The 17,808-nt window shown below is 35.0% G+C and overlaps 2 protein-coding genes across 23 annotated transcripts in view; one reads left to right on the top strand and one right to left on the bottom strand.

Moving 5' to 3' along the window:
• Window positions 1-17,808, bottom strand: part of MYCBP2 (MYC binding protein 2) — a 254,681-nt gene that overhangs the window by 89,852 nt on the left and 147,021 nt on the right. For 15 of the 22 annotated variants that reach the window (XM_084877082.1, XM_084877098.1, XM_084877099.1 and 12 more), the window contains 6 exons: window positions 15,447-15,499; window positions 11,235-11,407; window positions 8,854-8,998; window positions 6,520-6,735; window positions 5,357-5,412; window positions 2,047-2,162 (listed from right to left, as the gene is read on the bottom strand). In XM_084877082.1, the coding sequence (XP_084733208.1) occupies window positions 2,047-2,162; window positions 5,357-5,412; window positions 6,520-6,735; window positions 8,854-8,998; window positions 11,235-11,407; window positions 15,447-15,499 (759 nt within the window). The remainder of the gene's footprint in view (window positions 1-2,046; window positions 2,163-5,356; window positions 5,413-6,519; window positions 6,736-8,853; window positions 8,999-11,234; window positions 11,408-15,446; window positions 15,500-17,808) is intronic. The other 7 variants (XM_084877093.1, XM_084877100.1, XM_084877096.1 and 4 more) reach the window with 1 other exon arrangement.
• LOC311619122 (abl interactor 1-like) lies at window positions 12,229-13,508 on the top strand. Its single transcript, XM_084877126.1, is given in 2 exon segments — window positions 12,229-12,853; window positions 12,856-13,508. Coding segments are annotated over 2 exon segments (1,158 nt in total). The 5' UTR covers window positions 12,229-12,255; the 3' UTR covers window positions 13,416-13,508.

Genomic DNA, 17,808 nt, shown 5'->3' with positions numbered 1-17,808 from the left:
AAATCAATAAAATATATTTTTAAAAAAATGTAGGGAAGAAAATTAATGATTCCAGGTAAATACGAACATTTTCCTATAGTTTCATTTGAAAAAAAAAAAAGTGTATTTTCTTATCTACTTTATAGCTATTTCCTTCACTCCACTTTATAGCAAAGATGAAGCCATTCATGATTATCTCTATTTTTGAATTCCCATAATGTGTACCTCTTGTGTTCTGCTACTTATATTCTACTTCATATGAGTTTGTTTGCCTGCTTTATCTTGCAATCATCAATAAATTGTTAACACTTGACAATAATTATCTACCTAGAACAGTAGGTATCTGCTGTTCGGAACCAAAAAGTTTGCTGAACTAAAGGCTTTATGAATATGCTGAAATAAAGGAGAGTGTACCAAAGACTGAGGATATAGTCTCTGGAATGATATAGATGAATATGAGATATCTGATTCTACATAGTTACATCAATGTAAAGTACCTCTTTACCTTCACTGTAAAAACAAACTACTTATACCAGTTTCCCAAAGGATATTCTGGTGGAATGCTAATGAGGACTATTTTTATCTCTACCTGTCTCCCTTTTTCTCACATTCAAGGGTTTCACTTAAGGATTAAACAGTCTTTAATTTTTTTTTTTAAATTAAGTCTACTGGGGTGAGATTAGTTAATAAAATAATATAGTTTTCAAGCATACAGTTCTATAATACAACATTGGTATAGTGTATTGTGTGTTCACCACCCAAAGTCAAGTCTTCCTCTATCACATGTTTTCCCCCTTTATCCTCTTCTACTACCCCTCACCCCCCTTTCTTTTAATAATGACCATATTTCTATCTCTGTCTACACGTCTTTGTTTGTTGTCTTGTCTGTTCATTTGGGGCTTTTAGTTCTATATCCTACACATCAGTGAACTCATATGGTTCTTGACTTTTTCCATCTGAGCCAAAATTGTTAATTTCATAACTTCTTGTAATTTGTAATATGTTAATGTGCATTGTATGAACGTCTAATATAAGACTACAACACACTACGTTTTCTAAATCTACCCAATCATAGGAGCCCTTTTTCTTAAGGAGCTTCAGGAAAAACAGTGCCAAATGGAAGAATCCATATAGACAGACACTTATTAGAGTTTTCTTGTTCTACTGTTTATAAGGTTCTCCCTCCTCCCAACTGGTGGGCGGAGTTATGACATTACTGGCACCTGTCACAGAGACATCTCCAAGACATTGAGCCATCAATCAGTGCCTGCCAAAGTGTCCTGGAGCCCACCCTTCCTGTTCTGCCCTGGGTCCAACCCTCTCCTGTTCCTCCCCTTAAAAAGACCCCCAGACCAGCCACGTGCTGCTGATCCTCCATGTCCAGGTGGCAGCCTGGCTGGGTCCATCCCCCCTCCCAACTCCTTCAATTCTGACTTCTCTACCTCCATAATGAGTCCCGCTCATTACTGGGGAATAAACTTTAAAACTCCTTGGTGATCAGTTTCCTGCACCTCAAACCTTACACTGTTATTCTATTATATAGATATTTAAAAAAAGATTAATATCCAAAGTAAAAGCAGTAAACTTTCCCAAGTTAGTAGTAGATAAAGAAAATTCATTCACTCAATAAGTATTTATCAGGCAGATATTATGTGCCAGGCTCTGAGCTAGATTGGGAGATCCAAATGTGAATGAGATGGTCTCTGCTCACAGACAAGAAAGGAAGACAGATATACCATGAGGAAGATACAAGGCATGCACATAGTTATATAGCAGCTTGGAGGAGATCATACCTAATCAGTCACATCAGGGAATCAAGGAAAGGAGTCATGAGGGATATAATGACACCATAAATTATTACAAAATTTTAAGACCTTCTGAATATACTAATTCACTACTCATTAGAGGGGAGAAAACGAAGCCCCAAACAAGTTATGGAATTTGTCCATATCTATGATACAAGTTAAAGAGCAAAATAGAACAGAAAAATAATTTTTATTCTAGTTCTTTGCACTTAGTAACTCATAACTTAAAAAAAAAAAAAAAACCTATTTCAAAAAAAATTACCTATTTCAATGCCATCAATGGTAACATGAATAGTGTACAGTCCAATAGCCCCTGGAGTCCAATTTGCACAATAAGTACCATCATTATTGACACGGATCAGCATATTCTCACTGGGTCTGTAAAGAAATATAAATATTAGAAAATTTACTTTTAGTTAAACAGCTGACAACATCATTAAGATTTATCAGCAGACATTTAATTTCTGATTGAATTATTACAATAAATGACAATACTACTGTTCCACCATAGCATGTTTTCCTAATTTCCAAAATGACTGAGTTTCATTTTTTTCTTTCTCACTTCAAACCTCCTCTGTTGAACATGACATCACTTTCTTTGGTGAGAAAAAGAAGCATGAGACAACTTCAAAGTTGCCATCAGATTAATAAACCTACTTTCTTCTACCTTCTATCTTGTTACAATGAAAGAAGTATCCTGGGTCTTATTCAAAGTCAACCCCTCATTTGTGCTGTGAATCTCATTCCCTCAAGCACTTCAATGCTGCAATTACCTTGCTCTCTCTCATTCATCATCAGTTTCTCTCACTTTACTGGATTGCTTCTATTTCTTTTTTATTTCTATACAAAGACACCTCAGAATCTCTTATCCTAACCACTTCCTCTTCATTTACAGCCCTTTTTCAAATAAGGTCTCATCTCTTTTTCCATTTATACCAACCTTACCCAAACAATTGTCTATAATCACCATGTCCATTTCCTCATTTCCAATTCTCTTCCACAACTTATCCTAACTAGACTTTTGTTCCCAACACTTCACTACAATTGCTTATGGCAAAGTCATTATCACACCATTGATTTAAATAGTCATTTTCTTTGTCCTTAGCAATCTCTCAGTAACACTTGATAGCTCACAACTTCTAATTTCTTGAAATGCTTCTTTTTCTTCGCTTCTGCAATAGTCTCCTGACTTTCCTCTAATCTCACTGATCATTCTAAGTGTTTTGCTGGCTCGCTCTCTTTCTCTTTTGGCCATACTTTAACTATGGAATGTCCCAAGATTTTGGTCTAGGTCTTTTTTTTCTTCTCTCCCCCTTCGAATAACATCTCTATAGTTGATCATTCACCTATTACTCAATTTTAAATGCCATCTCTATATAAATGACTCCAAAACCGTCTGTCCCCTGAATTTTAAACTGATATTTCCAGTTGGCCTAGAAATACCCCTACTTAGAAAACTAAGAGGAATCTTGGAATCTCAACTGCAATATATCCAAAGAAGAACTCTCATTTCCTACTCATCCTACCACCTAACAAAACAAAACAGAACAAAAAACACTTAATTTCTCAGGTTTTCTGATCCTCGTAAAAATCATGATAATCTATACCAGGGGTCAAAAGCATTTTCTGTAATAATACTTTAATCTACTGTGCTAAATAGTCTGTCAGAATTACTACATAGTGGGAAAGAAGCCATAGACAAAATACAAGCTAATGAGTAAGGCTGTGTCTAATACAACTTTATTTTAAAAAAACAAAACAGGTCTGAATTAGTCTGCAGGCCAAAGTTGGCTGACCCCTTTACAGTAAATACTCTATAGTGCTGCTAAAATGGAAGAAATCTGTAATCACTCTTGATTCTTCTTTCCTTCATCCCCTATTTCTAATCTAGCAGCAAGTATATTGGCTTTGCCTTCTAAGTATATCCCAAATCCACCCACTTCTTCTGTTCCGTTCCACTCCTTAATAGTCAAACTAATCTCTGTTCCCACTATAATTCATTCTCCAGAAAGTAGCCAGAATGAATTTTTAAAACTATAAATCAGATTATATAATTCCCCTGCTTAAAACCCTCCAAATAAATTCACTTAGGAAAAAAGTCAACTCCTTAAATAGCCTACCAGTCTGTATATAATATGGCCCTCATAGTACTCTAATGTCATCTTGCATCATTTTCTCTTGCTCACTATTTTTCAGCCTTATGTTTCTGTTCCTCAAACACATCAAAAGCTCCATTCACCCATTTTTTTCACTGCCTAGAATGAACTTTCCCCAACCCTTTCATTATGAAGTAACTTTTTTATTATTACGATTTTGTTTACTTATTCATAGATTGCTTCTCTACAGGAATATAAATGCTATGAGAATCAGCCAGCATCTTGTCTATCTTGTTCAGAAATGTATGTCATGGCCTCTACCAGTGTATTTTCACAGAGCAGATGGTTAATAGTATTTGATGAATAAATGCATTTATTTAGATAAAATACTATTTTAATTAGGATTAAAATGCCCGATGCATATGACAACTTATTTACTAGCAAATGGTCAATTAGTTCTTATTTAAGATGCTATATACATATATACAGTTAATATTTATTTCATAAAAAGCATATAATTCCACTGTATAGGCATTTTGTAACTAAAATTACACCAGAGGAAAAAATACTATTTCCCTATTTATAGACAAAGATACATTCTCAAAACTTGGGCTATTCTGACAAAAAACTCTCCAGATTATGCATTAAAACTCTACTGTGCATACATGTCAGAAGGAAATCATAGTATCCTAATTCCTACTAAGTCATGTGATATGATGTAATAAAACATAAGTAATTATACTGCTTCAGACTCACTTTAGACGTTTTTCTAAATTCTATGGAGGTGGTCTCTCTAAAGTATAACCCATCTAAATTTCCCCTAAGCATCTATTTTAAAAAGTATTTCTCCTAATCACCAAGTTGTAGGTAAAAATATCTGCTTAAATCTGGTGTTAAAAGAATTAATCAGGGGCTGAAAAATTAAGACTTCATAATCATAAGAACACTGAAATGTTCTGCAGCTCATTAGATGGAGAGAAGAAAAAAACAGAAAAAAGAAAACTCAACCCAATAACACCTAGCCCTCAATGAGCCAAATCATATCTTTTAGATTTTATTCTTTTTTAAAAATTTCAGTGATATATTTCACTTAACCCAATATATAAACAAATATTTTCATAGGTAATCAATATTCAAAATTATTCATGAGATTTTTTTTTTTACATTCCCTCTTTCTTTCTTTATTAATTTTTATTTATTTTTAAATTAAATTTATTGGGGCAACACTGGTTAATAAAATTATATGTTTCAGGTGTACAATTCTATAGCACATCAACTGTATAGGTATTATTCTTTCTCTATTACCTTAATATTATGTAACATATTGTAGCTGATAACCTACACATTATACAATTTTTAGTAGATTTCTACTGAAAAACTTTAAAATGCTATAAAATATTTACATATGAAAAATAAAGTTGAAGTCCAGCCGACAACACATGCTTTGGATATTTGTGTGGAGGAAAGTATCCTTACCTCTTAGGAGTTGGTGATGCAAAACGTAGTTCTTCAAATGAGTAATTTTCATAAACCTTTAAGAAAGAGGCCAGTAAGAATCACAAAATCATTAGGAACATTCTTGTTTCATTCAGTGATAGAACATCCAACAAATGGTGCAGCAGAGGTGTGATGGGGCGTCACCTTCCCCTGATCACCGGGTCACCTCCTGCCCCTGAGGGCTCCCTGACTGTGAGGGGGGGCAGCCCGGGCTGAGGGACCCCGGCTCCCCAGCTCCAGTGCATGAATTTTCATGTACTGGGCCTCTAGTGATCTTTATAAAACACAAATCTAACTATGCCATTCCTCTAAATCAGTGTTTCCCAAACTTCTCTCATGATGAGAATCACCTGGTGGAGTTGTTAAAATACAGATTCCTGAATCCCAACTAAGAAGTGCTAAACTAGAATTTTTGGGAACATATAGGTAAAATTGTATACTTAACTAGTACTCTAAGACAGATTGGGATTCAGGAATCTGTAGTTTAACAACTCCACCAGGTGATTCTCATCATGAGAGAAGTTTGGGAAACACTGCTCTAAATGAAAACCTTGAATGGATCACCACTATATTCTAGTAATGGCAAAATTACCAGTTTTGGCTTCAATTAATAACAATTTCTGCTTCAATTAATAATAACACATTGGTAATTTAGACTAAAATTGCCTCTGAAGAGAGTTAAAAAGCTTGAAAAAATATTAAAAACATTTTTTTCTGAAGATATCAGATGGCTAAAAGCCTGAAGAAACCAAAAGAGATGAAGGCGGCAATTGGGAGAATCCCAAAATTGAATGGGGCTAGTCAGGTAAACTGAATCTCTGAAAGGCTATGATGTCCTAAAAGTAATGGTAATTGAAAACTAACAAGTACTTCTGTAGGAACTGAAATATAATTTTCAACCATTTCAATCTCTGATTGAATCAACTTGATCTATTATTGGCAATCCCTTCTACATGTCTTCCAAAAACAAATGAAAACCCTCTTTGAAGAAAAATAACACCATCCGAAACAATATGTTACAAGTTTACAACTACCAACAGCTCTATAGTCCTATAATTTTATGTCTGAATTTGAATGACTGATGTTTACTAAGTGAATAATTGGTAAGAAATAAAATTTTTCTAGTAAGTAAAATAAATTACCTTCATCATTGTGATGGCGATATATCGGGCCTCCTTCACTATCATTGGTTCATATGAAACATCTAGCTTTGGTGATGCCAATCCACCAAAAGTTTTGTCAGTATTAGAAGGTACAGCTGTTATGGCAGGACTGCCAGGAATCCTTTGAGGTTTCTTTACTTGCTCTTGTTGTAAAGATGTTTTCTTCTGAGAAACAGGAACAGCTTTCACTTCCACCTAACCATGGTATTATAAAAACACACACACAAATATTATATAGTCTGTGACAAATGAAAAGAAGCTATTTATAATATTTTGATGGGGCATTACCTTTCACACAATAATCAAATTGAAAATAAGCATAGTGCAACATATTGTATAAATATGTATTATATATGTTGTATATAAGTAAGAGCATATAATATTCCATCCCATATATGTATGTTTGGGACCTGGTACAAATCCTTATGGTGTGGGTCATTGTCAAAACCTGGAAAGCCCTGGTAAAGCCTGATTTTTGTTTGGTATCAGTTTAAATACTTTTCCATAGAGTTTTATTTACTGGTCTTCATACATGTGAACCATATGGCTCTTCTCTTTTTTACTATGAGTCAGGTAAAAGGTTCCACTGGCATTGTACTTCTTTGTGATATAAATCAAAGAATATATCAAGTAGCTGTAATAGTTATACTAAAAGTAATGTTGAGGTAAAACTAAAAGGGATTTTGTGGACTAATAAATGCTAAACTCCAAATAATCAAATCACTTTGTAATATAGTAACTTTGAGTGAAGTGTGAGGGTAGCTGGGGTTTGCCTATACAAGTTTTCATTCAAAATTGATTTTTCTCAGAAATATAATAAATGTTTAAAATGATGTATTATCTACATTAATAGGTTATATCACAAAGGACTTAACTTTATACATTATAATATAGTCTAAATGTCTCTATTAATTAATGTATTAGGGAAAAGGTATCCAAAAAACTATATTCATCAATATACCACATGATTATTTACATTCTTCATTTATTTTTTAAATATATTTTATTAATTTTTTACATAGAGGAAGAGAGAGGGATAGAGAGTTAGAAACATTGATGAGAGAGAATCACTGATCAGCTGCCTCTTGCACACCCCCTACTAGGTATGTGCCTGCAACCAAGGTACATGCCCTTGACCTGAATCGAACCCGGGACTTTTCAGTCTGCAGGCTGGTGCTCTATCCACTGAGCCAAACCGGTTTCGGCTCATTATTTAAAAAAAAAAAATATATATATATATATACATATATATATATATATATATATATATATATATATATATATATATATATACACATACACACACATATATATGTATATATATATATATATAATTAATTTTCTATAGAGAGGAAGAGAGAGGAAGAGCTAGAAACATCTATCAGCTGCCTCCTGCATACCCCCTACTGGGGATGTGCCTGCAACCAAGGCACATGCCCTTGACCGAAATCGAACCTGGGACCCTTCAGTCTGCAGGCCAACGCTCTCTTCACTGAGCCAAACTGGTTTTGGCCATTCTTCATTCTTTTACAATCCAAATTCATTAATTTCTAATCTTACCTAGTAATGGACAAACATGTAAATTGACCGTACCTTCGCTACATCCTCAGCCAATCAGGAGTGAGTATGCAAATCAACCCAACAAAGATGGCAGGTTAATTTGCATGTGCAGGCATGGAGTGACTGGCGGCGCTATGCCTGCTATGAGGGGGAGTGAGAGAGGCGGAGGGAGCTACAGGAGCAGTGTTCTGGCTGGGAGCAAGGACTTGGTGACTCTTATGCGGCCCTGGAGCGAGGACTTGCCAGCTCCTGGGCGGCCAGCAGCAAAGCCAGGAGAAGGAAGGCCTATTCTTGCACAAATATCGTGCAACAGGCCTCTAGTTTATTTAATAAGTATCACTATTATATTTTCAATGTTATTCAGTAGCACAGATGCCGAATGTATTTGAGTTTAAAAAAAAAAATACAAAATTTTACAATGTCTTCTTTTATTAATTAAATCACTATGTATTGAGGACCTTCCTTCTATGTGCTTGGAGCTCTTTATTAATGGACACTTCTTTTATCCTTCCTTTGCATCACAATAGAACCCAACAAAATGTAAAAAACATATAACTTGGAAAATCAGATGCTAATAATATAAACGTCATTTAAACATTTTTTTTTTTGCTTCCTCCATTACATATATGTAAAGAAGGTCTGGCAAATGGCTTCTAGACACTTAACATTTCTAAAATTTTATTTAGAAACCTCCTAAGTTACTAGTCACAATCAGTACATAAATGTCCCCTGGTTTAATTTTGATATAATTACCTTCATATTGGGAACATGCACCACATCCCCATATTGGTCTTTTGTTTGAACAGTTATGGTGGTAGGCCAACCACAACGAATATCATCCTTATTCAGGATCAAAGATGTTTTCTGAGGATCAGCATAGGAATCTGGCTGAAGCCACCTAGCAGTAATGAAAAAACAATCAAATAAACAAAAAACATTCATCAATATCTTCAATGGTTAATCTGAAATTAAGCTAGCAGTGGCCAGGGACTGCTAGTAGCAGCATCACTTGGGATCCTGTTGAAAATGCAGCATGTCAGGCCTGCCCCAGACATGCTGAGTCAGAATCTGCATTTAAACAAGATCCCCAGGGGATTTACAGTCACTTTATAGTGTGACCTGCACTGCAAATCTATCATTTCTCTATAAAAAATTTTTCAAATAAGCTGTTTAATTTGGAAATCCTAAAACTACTTTTTCATTACTATCTGGCAGCAACTTTCTGGGAAGGATGAATGCCTTATACCCCCCATTTGGGATTTAATCTGAGACAGATGTGTAATCTGGCATTGAGCACAGATTAGCTGTTCGGCCATCATGGACTAAGGTACAGATGTATGGTTCTTAGCAAAATACAAGCCGATTCTCCTGTGGCCTCACGGTGGCTTCCCTGGTTAATGACCTTTCTATAGGAAACCTCCTAAGTTACTCTACCCCTAGAGACTAACTTGGAAACTCCTGTCTCATACATGCAATACTTTGAGACTGCAAAGAAGGCAAGCCCACTGCTGCCATCAACAAGCCATCGAGGACACTGCTTCCAGTGAAGGCCAGTGAAGGAGGAGAGAATCTAAGCCATGGACATCCTGAGCTCCAGGACGGGGGTCTCTCACATGTCTCCTTGCTTTGCTTTCCCAAGTAGGTTCTTGGTTCTTCCTAAATTTGAGCTACCTTGGCACCAATCCCTGAGAGCTAGGGTTTATTATCACAATGCTTCTCCTAAATATCCACATCACTAGCTGCAGATTGGCCCTTGTACCTCTTTGAGACAGTGACTAAAATGGTCTGATTGCTTCCAACACAAAGGGCAACAGCTTATAGTTCCTGTCTTGAATCTCTAGTTTAATAATGCCACAAAGATTATAAAAGTTTGAGTTTTCTAAAGCTGCATGAGTCACACTGAGGTTTACAAAATGATGCTCTCTCTTGGCATCTTTTATATCACCAGTTCTAACTTTCTCAAAATACTTTCTCTGTTTATGAAACCAAGAGATTGGATAGAGGACTTTCTCCTCCTTATAAGGTCATTGTCATTTGTCACCTGTTGCCTTGTTAATTGCCTATTGTCACCTTAAAATCGTAGGTGCCTCACAGGGATTAAAATTCCATCCAAAAGTTATTGACTTCATTAAATAATGACCAAGTAAGTAAGTAGCGTGGGCATCTTAGACTGTGATTAACCTGCTGTTAATTGCCCTCCTGGCCTTATCACGTACAGAAGTCCCAAAATATCCTGGGAAACTTGCCAATGCCCAATTCCATGGGGACTGCCAGGACCCATAGACCCTGAGCAAGGGATGAATGATTACTCTGACACATGTTTCTGTGAAAGAGAGAGCTAAGGGACTGCTTGGCTTGAGAAACCAAAGAGCCCCCATTCCCTTGCCTCCTTAGGCTTTTATTGTAACAGCTTGAACTAAAATTAACTTCTAGTTAATAGCAGGGTAAGTATCCTTGAGAAAACGCATAAATCTGCAGTGTCCTTTAAGCAAGGACATCTAAAAATGAAACATAAAGATTCCAGTAAAACACCCAGGGGCTCAGAATTGTTTGGAAAAGTCAAGGCAGGGCCTGCTGCCTTCCACAAGATCTCCTAGGCTCTTGGCCTTTTGAAGATTCCTCCTTACAGACTTTCCAACCAAGCCCCATGCTTCCTCACAAAAGTTAAAACCAGAATTAAGTTAGGTTTCCACATTGCAATATATTTTTTCTTTAGTTTAAAAAACAAATGAGAACTCTACAATCTCAAATTATTTGGTTTTAATTATAAATTTATAATTCTATTAGGTATAGATCTGAAAAAACTCATTAAAATAAAATATAGCGATAAAGTTAGTTTAGTGAATTATTAAATGTCACTATCCAAAACACAACACTTCTCAATTACACCACATATTTTTAAAATAAAAGTTCATATATGAAACTTTAAGATAATTAAGAACTATCATATATTTTTAAAATATTTTGAAATATTAACTACCATTTTATGTTTCAACAGGTTCAAAACACAAAAGTATGACTATTTTAGGCAGCATTTATACATCCTAATGATTCCCCTTTCATTTCTTTGCAGAAGTGTAAACTGAGGCAAGCTCTGAAAGAAAGTAGTAATCATAGTACTTAAAGTGCAATACCTTGCAAGTCTTCCACCACTTGAGCCTGGAACACAAGCAATAAAATCATCCAGGAAGGACTGTTCATTGCTTTGGATTTGTAGTGGCAAATTTCCTTCAAGTGCCTCTAATATAGTTGGCGAATGAGAAAGAGCTAACCCCTTTCCAAGAATGCCAGAATGAGTTTTGCACACCTATTGGGTAAAAGAGAACATTTATTTTAAAATACAAAACTTTAAATACCTGAATTTTTGAACTTGCTAGGCCTTTTTAGAGAAATCATTTCCTCCCATATTCCTTTAGTTTATAAAGTAGACTTCTTCCAGGAGGAAAAAATATGAAAAAATACTTTCAATCTCCTTCCTCAAAAAAGTGACTTAAGAGCTTTGCATATCAGTTGAAATGGTGTTATTTCCTCCTTCCATTCTAGCCCTCTACATGTTACATCCCATTTGTCAGGGACATGGCTCCATCATGTAGGCAGCTGTGGAAGTTTCTTTTTGTCTCCCCATTATTGGCAGCTATCATGTGTAGGTTGTATCTACTTTCTTGGGTGAGTGGGTACCATGGTCTAGACTTGCACAAAAAGTGGATGGAAACTTGATGGTGGCTGCACATAAATTGCATTAGTCTGTCTAAGCCTGACTGATGTGAAGAAAAAGAGGCAGATAAAACTGAAATTTTAGTTCTCATCTATCTGACTAGCAAGCCTATGTTTTGGAAAGACCTGCTTTCAATGCTGAAAACGATAGAAACTTTTTAATGACTATACTATAATTTTCAAAACAAAATATTTTTCATAGAAAAGCATCATACTTCCAGTACTATCAAATTTATACAATGCTAACTTTTGCATTCTAAAAGCTATAGCAACTTCAAAAATCATAATCTTTGAAATAAAACAGATTTGAGTTTGAATTCTGGCTTTGGACAAGTTATAGCTGTGTGCTTATGAGTTAACAAGTTACAGACCTTCCTAAATTTGTATAATTTATAAATTGGTGACCAGAAAGTGAGAGGAAGTGATGTGGAGGGGAGGAAAATGGCAGAGCTGCAGACGTTACTAGAGGAGGAAATTCCGTCTGGCAAGAAGGCGCTGATCGAGAGCTACCAGAACCTGACCTGGGTGGCGGACTACTGTGAGAACAACTACATACAGGCTACAGACAAGAGAAAAACATTAGAAGAGACCAAAGCCTATACAAATCAATCCCTAGCTAGTGTTGCTTATCAAATAAATGCATTGGCCAACAATGTACTCCAATTGCTGGACATCCAAGCCTCTCAGTTTCGGAGAATGGAGTCTTCCATCAATTATATCTCACAGATGGTGGACATTCATAAAGAGAAAGTGGCTCGAAGAGAGATTGGTATTTTGACAACAAATAAAAATACATCAAGAACTCACAAAATAATAGCACCTGCAAATATGGAGCGCCCTGTAAGGTATATTCGGAAACCTATTGGCTATACAGTTCTGGATGATGTGGGTCATGGTGTCAAGCATGGAAATAACCAGCCTGCAATAACTGGCACACTGTCGAGAACAAATCCTCCTACTCAGAAACCACCAAGTCCTCCCATGTCAGGCAGGGAAACGCTGGGACGGAATACTCCTTACAAAACCCTGGAACCTGTTGACTACAGGTTCCTAATGACTACATGACCAGTCCTGCTAGGCTTGGAAGTCAGCATAGCCCAGGCAGAACAGCTTCTTTAAACCAGAGACCGAGGACACACAGTGGAAGTAGTGGGGGGAGTGGAAGTCGAGAAAACAGTGGAAGCAGCAGTACTGGCATTCCCATTGCCGTGCCTACACCTTCACCACCCACTACTGGATCAGTTGCTGATAGTCCAATTCCTCCACCACCACCTCCACCAGATGACATTCCTATGTTTGATGACTCTCCACCTCCGCCACCACCACCTCCAGTGGATTATGAAGATGAGGAGGCTGCAGTTCAGTATAATGACCCATATGCAGATGGGGATCCTGCTTGGGCCCCTAAGAATTATATTGAGAAAATTGTGGCAATATATGATTATACAAAAGACAAGGATGATGACCTGTCACTTATGGAGGGTGCAATCATTTATGTAATAAAGAAGAATGACGATGGCTGGTATGAAGGAGTCTGCAATCGAGTGACTGGTCTGTTCCCTGGGAACTATGTTGAATCAATCATGCACTATACTGATTAAAATTTTTCCTTTTAAAGTAGGTTCTTATTATTCAGTCATACTGTGGGACTAATTAATGGTTAACAAAACTGTCTTAAAATGTGCCCATATTTTCAGGACATGCTGTTTTATTGATATAATTGAATGTCTACCTTGTAAGCATAAATCTTTGAGTCAGTTTGTGTATTGCTAAACAGCAATTTATACAAGAGGCTGTCCATAACTATTTATGCTTATATACTTACACAATGTTAACTTTATGACCAGCTTAAATGTTCTGGGGTTCTGGGGTATAATATTTAACAAATCATGATTCAGATTGTACCATTGTTTCAGTGCAGGGTTACTAATGCTATGTCAGACTAATATTAAAATCTGAAACTTAAATGCTGGGTGCTGGTCATATCTTTTGTTTAGACTTATTCTTGAACTATAACTATTTGTTTAAAGCATGCATACAAATTAATTATTGAAATATACTTCTTAAAAATCCAAGATGCTTCCAATTTGTGTGATATTTTCTTGGAGTACTAGTACTTAGGTCTCTTGAAATGATTCGAGTCTCTAAGGTTTCCATGTGAAACAAAACAAACAAAAAAGGGTTATCTGGAATGTTGTAATTTGTAACTAAGTTTTTTAATGAGTGAATTTGATTATAAATTTTTTCCACTCACAGATACATAAGTGAACCAAAGGTTTTTGTCCTTTCCTTCACTGATTTGTTTGTTTTTTAAATAAATAAAAGATACTGATTTATTGCAGAAAAAAATAAATAAAAAATAAAATAAAATAAATTGGTGACCAAATAATATCTTTTTTTTGTGGTTATTATAAAAGTTAAATTAAATAAAATTTACACTGCTTTGCCTAAGAAGTAGGAGTTAATATGTTAGACCACCACCACAACTACTTACATGCCTAAAAGGCGGGCAATTTTGGATATCAGTTTTTTGTTGTTGTTTAACCACAGCACAATAAAGATCTATTTATATCTGGCCTAAATGACATTTTATAAACCATAATAATCCCTATAATGATGAATAATATATGAATTCTTTGATGGTTCTCCTTAACTAGAATATTGTGTTTATTAGATTAATTTTTATTTTTGTATATTAATAGAAAAAGATTTAACTTCTTTAAAAAAAACCAAAAGCTATTTATTTTAATGTTATGAGGACACCATGACTCTCTGTGATTAAAGCATAGTGATCAAGATTATACACTTTATCACCAAACTGCCAGAAGTAAAATTCTAGCCCAGTTGCTTATTAGCTGTGTGATATCTAAGCAAGTTACTTAAATTCTCCTTGCTTCAGTTTCCTTCTCTGTAAATGGAGGTAAGAGTAATTCATATGGTTTTTGAAGGCTAAATGAGTTAAAAATATGCAAAATATTTGAAATAGCACTTGATAAAATTAAGATCAAATAAATGTTTTTATTATTACTGCTGTGATAAATTTATCTCAGGAAATACAACATAACCACTAGTTGTAGGTATTAGAAGACCTAAATGCTAGGCTCTTTTTCCCAATTAGCTGAATTCTTAGACAAGTCTTATAACTTTCTGAACTTCAGTTATTAGTAACTTGTAATTGTAAAATATAAGATAATACTAACCTCAAAGTATAACTGTAAAGATAGATAATAAAGATACTGTAAACTTCAGAGTGTCCTGCAGATATCATTTAAATTACCAACATCTCATTTTCCCCCTTTCTAACTGGTTAATAAAACTTTCAGGATCACCTGTACATGCCCACAGCTCTGCAATGCCTTCTCCGAAACTTTGGCACTTGGGAGAGCTTCTTTCTCTCAAAGGATTTATGGCTCGTGGAATTAACACCCATCATTCAATAAAGCAAGGGCTCACATGAGTCTTTCCCATCAAGGGGAAAATGTTTAAGTTATTTATCTTTATAACTGCCAATGAATAGCATGAAGTATTTAATGAATGAGCCCTATTTTCAAGAAAAATAGGGTTGATCTAAGTGAATATATTGGTTTTAAATTAATGTACAAAATTTATCCATATAATGTTTGGGGCAATACCTGTAATGCAGCCTCTTCAAGAATTTCAAGATCTTCCTCTAATTCATTACCTGCTGTGTAAATAAAAAGTTTTACTAAAATACATCAATACTTAATTTTTCAGTCTTTTGCATTCTTTATACTTTGTTCACAATTCTAAGGTCCCAGAATGAAAAGAACTATTATCATTCTAGATAAGTCTCGGTGGTTTACATTTTAAATTTTCAGTGTGAATATAACCTATAATTCTCAAAATGCATCCATTGAGTGATGTATAAAAGATTTGCGCTTTATTTATGCATATAAATTGGTAATTTAGAGTACTTACTTTTTTACAAAAAAAAATAAGGAAACTATACAGAATCTGAGCATTTTTATTTGGTTGGTTCTATTTCTTATAAAAGAGCTGTATCTTTAGTAAACAATAGTAACTTGCAGGAAAACAGAGATAGTGATTGCATCCTCTAGTCATTTTCTCTTTTATTGCTTAATATAGAACATATTTATTTAATTTTCTTTGATAGTATAATGTATATATTACTACTACTAAATGTTTAAAGGAAAATATTCAAATTATATTAAGGTATAGAATGAATAATTCTGCTACTGGCTCCCTCCCAAATAAAAAGTATCAAGTTTCTTATGTATTGATCTAGAGATTTTGTTGCAAATATATATCTATTATTTGCAGCAAAATCTCTTACATATGTGTGTGTGTGTGTGTGTGTATACTTATATATAATAACATATATAAGATAATACTGGCAAAAATGTGACCCTTTTCTGCAACTTGCTTTTCTCAGTTAATATAATTTGGACATCTTTCTTGGTCAGGATATGCTTTTTGTTGTTGTTGTTGTTGTTTAACAGCTGCATACATTTCAATGCATGGCTATAACATTATTTATTTAACCAGTTTCCAATAATATGCATTTTGATTACTTAGACATATTATAATCACCAGTACTGTTACATCAATCTATCTTACAACATATATTTTGAGCATTTGTTAAAGTATATAAAAACTTGCTATATCAAAAACTATATGCATGTAAAATTTGAACAGTTATTGACAAATAGCCTCCAAAGACATTGTACTAATTTTCCTCATATGATTAGAATATAAGATTTCTCATTTCCTCTCATATATATCACCATTAAGTAGGAACTAGGGAGTTGAGAAGAGTGAAAGGGAGCTGAAGGAGAAAGGAAATAGAGAAGACAAAAGTAGAGAAAGAGAAGGGAAGGAAGAAAGGATCAAATAGGGAGGGTAGTCCCTGATGGGAGAGATACATATAAACTTTTGGAGATGAGCACTAGGGAAATCAAATAAAAGTAATAATTTTTATTCCCCAAATACTAAGAGATAAAATGTTACACCATGTATAATCATCATAGAATTAGTATTTTTAACTTTATTTTTGTCTTTGCCATCTTGATTTTAAGTCAACTTACATATCATATAAATTTGCACCTTATAAAGACGTACCATTTCTGCCAGGGCGTCATTTCTCTGTTCTGCTCACATGAAAACTCTTCCAAAGAGCTATCCATATTCAGCCTGACTCCCCATCCTGACTTTCTATTCTCTCACTAAACTTTAAAAGGGCTTCTCTCTCTCTTTCACATTTGAGTGATACATTTCTTTAAAAAAAAAAGTTTTTCTTTTTCTTTTTTAATTTTTAGAGAGGAGAGTGGGGATAGGGAAGGGGGAGAGGGAGAAAAACACTGATGCAAGAGGGAAATATTGATCAGCTGTTTCCTGCAGGCCCCCTACTTGGATTGAGCCTGCAACCATGCATATGCCCTAATCTCAAATCAACCCAGCAACTCTTCAGTGGCAACTATTGTCTCACACAATACTCTGAGACTGCAAAGCAGGCTACTGCTGCCATCAACAGGCCATCCAGGTCAGGGCTTAATGATATATTTCTTACTGAGTATATAAACAGCAAGTTTATGAACCCAAGGATTGAAATTTTCTCAGCAGTGTTAGAAAATCCCACTCTCTGGGTTTTACTCCTATCACATTGGCTACTGTTCCTTCCCAATCTTTTTTGCAGTTTCTTCTTTCTATTCTGTCTACCTCTGAAGTTTTGGCAAGTCCCAGCTTTGATCCTGGGCTCTTGCCTTTCTCATATGCATTTTCTTCCTAATCGTATTTCTTATGGCCCCAAGTGTTTAAGTATCAACTATGTTTAAATGACATTTGCATTGATTGTTCCCCAAATTCCAGACAATGAGTTCCAATTGTCCACTAGAATATTTAAAAAATATCTCAAACTTTTGGTTTCATCTTATATATCTAGTGCCTAAACCAGTGCCTGGCACAAAGCATGTATATGGATAAGGAGGGAAGGTGTGTATGTGTATTTAAAAGACT

The sequence above is a fragment of the Pipistrellus hanaki genome (assembly GCF_964339955.1).
Source record: "Pipistrellus hanaki genome assembly, chromosome: 3".
In the NCBI taxonomy this organism is placed as follows: Eukaryota; Metazoa; Chordata; class Mammalia; order Chiroptera; family Vespertilionidae; genus Pipistrellus; species Pipistrellus hanaki.
Note: the sequence above shows the minus strand (reverse complement) of the source record. Positions and strands in the feature narration are given on the sequence as shown.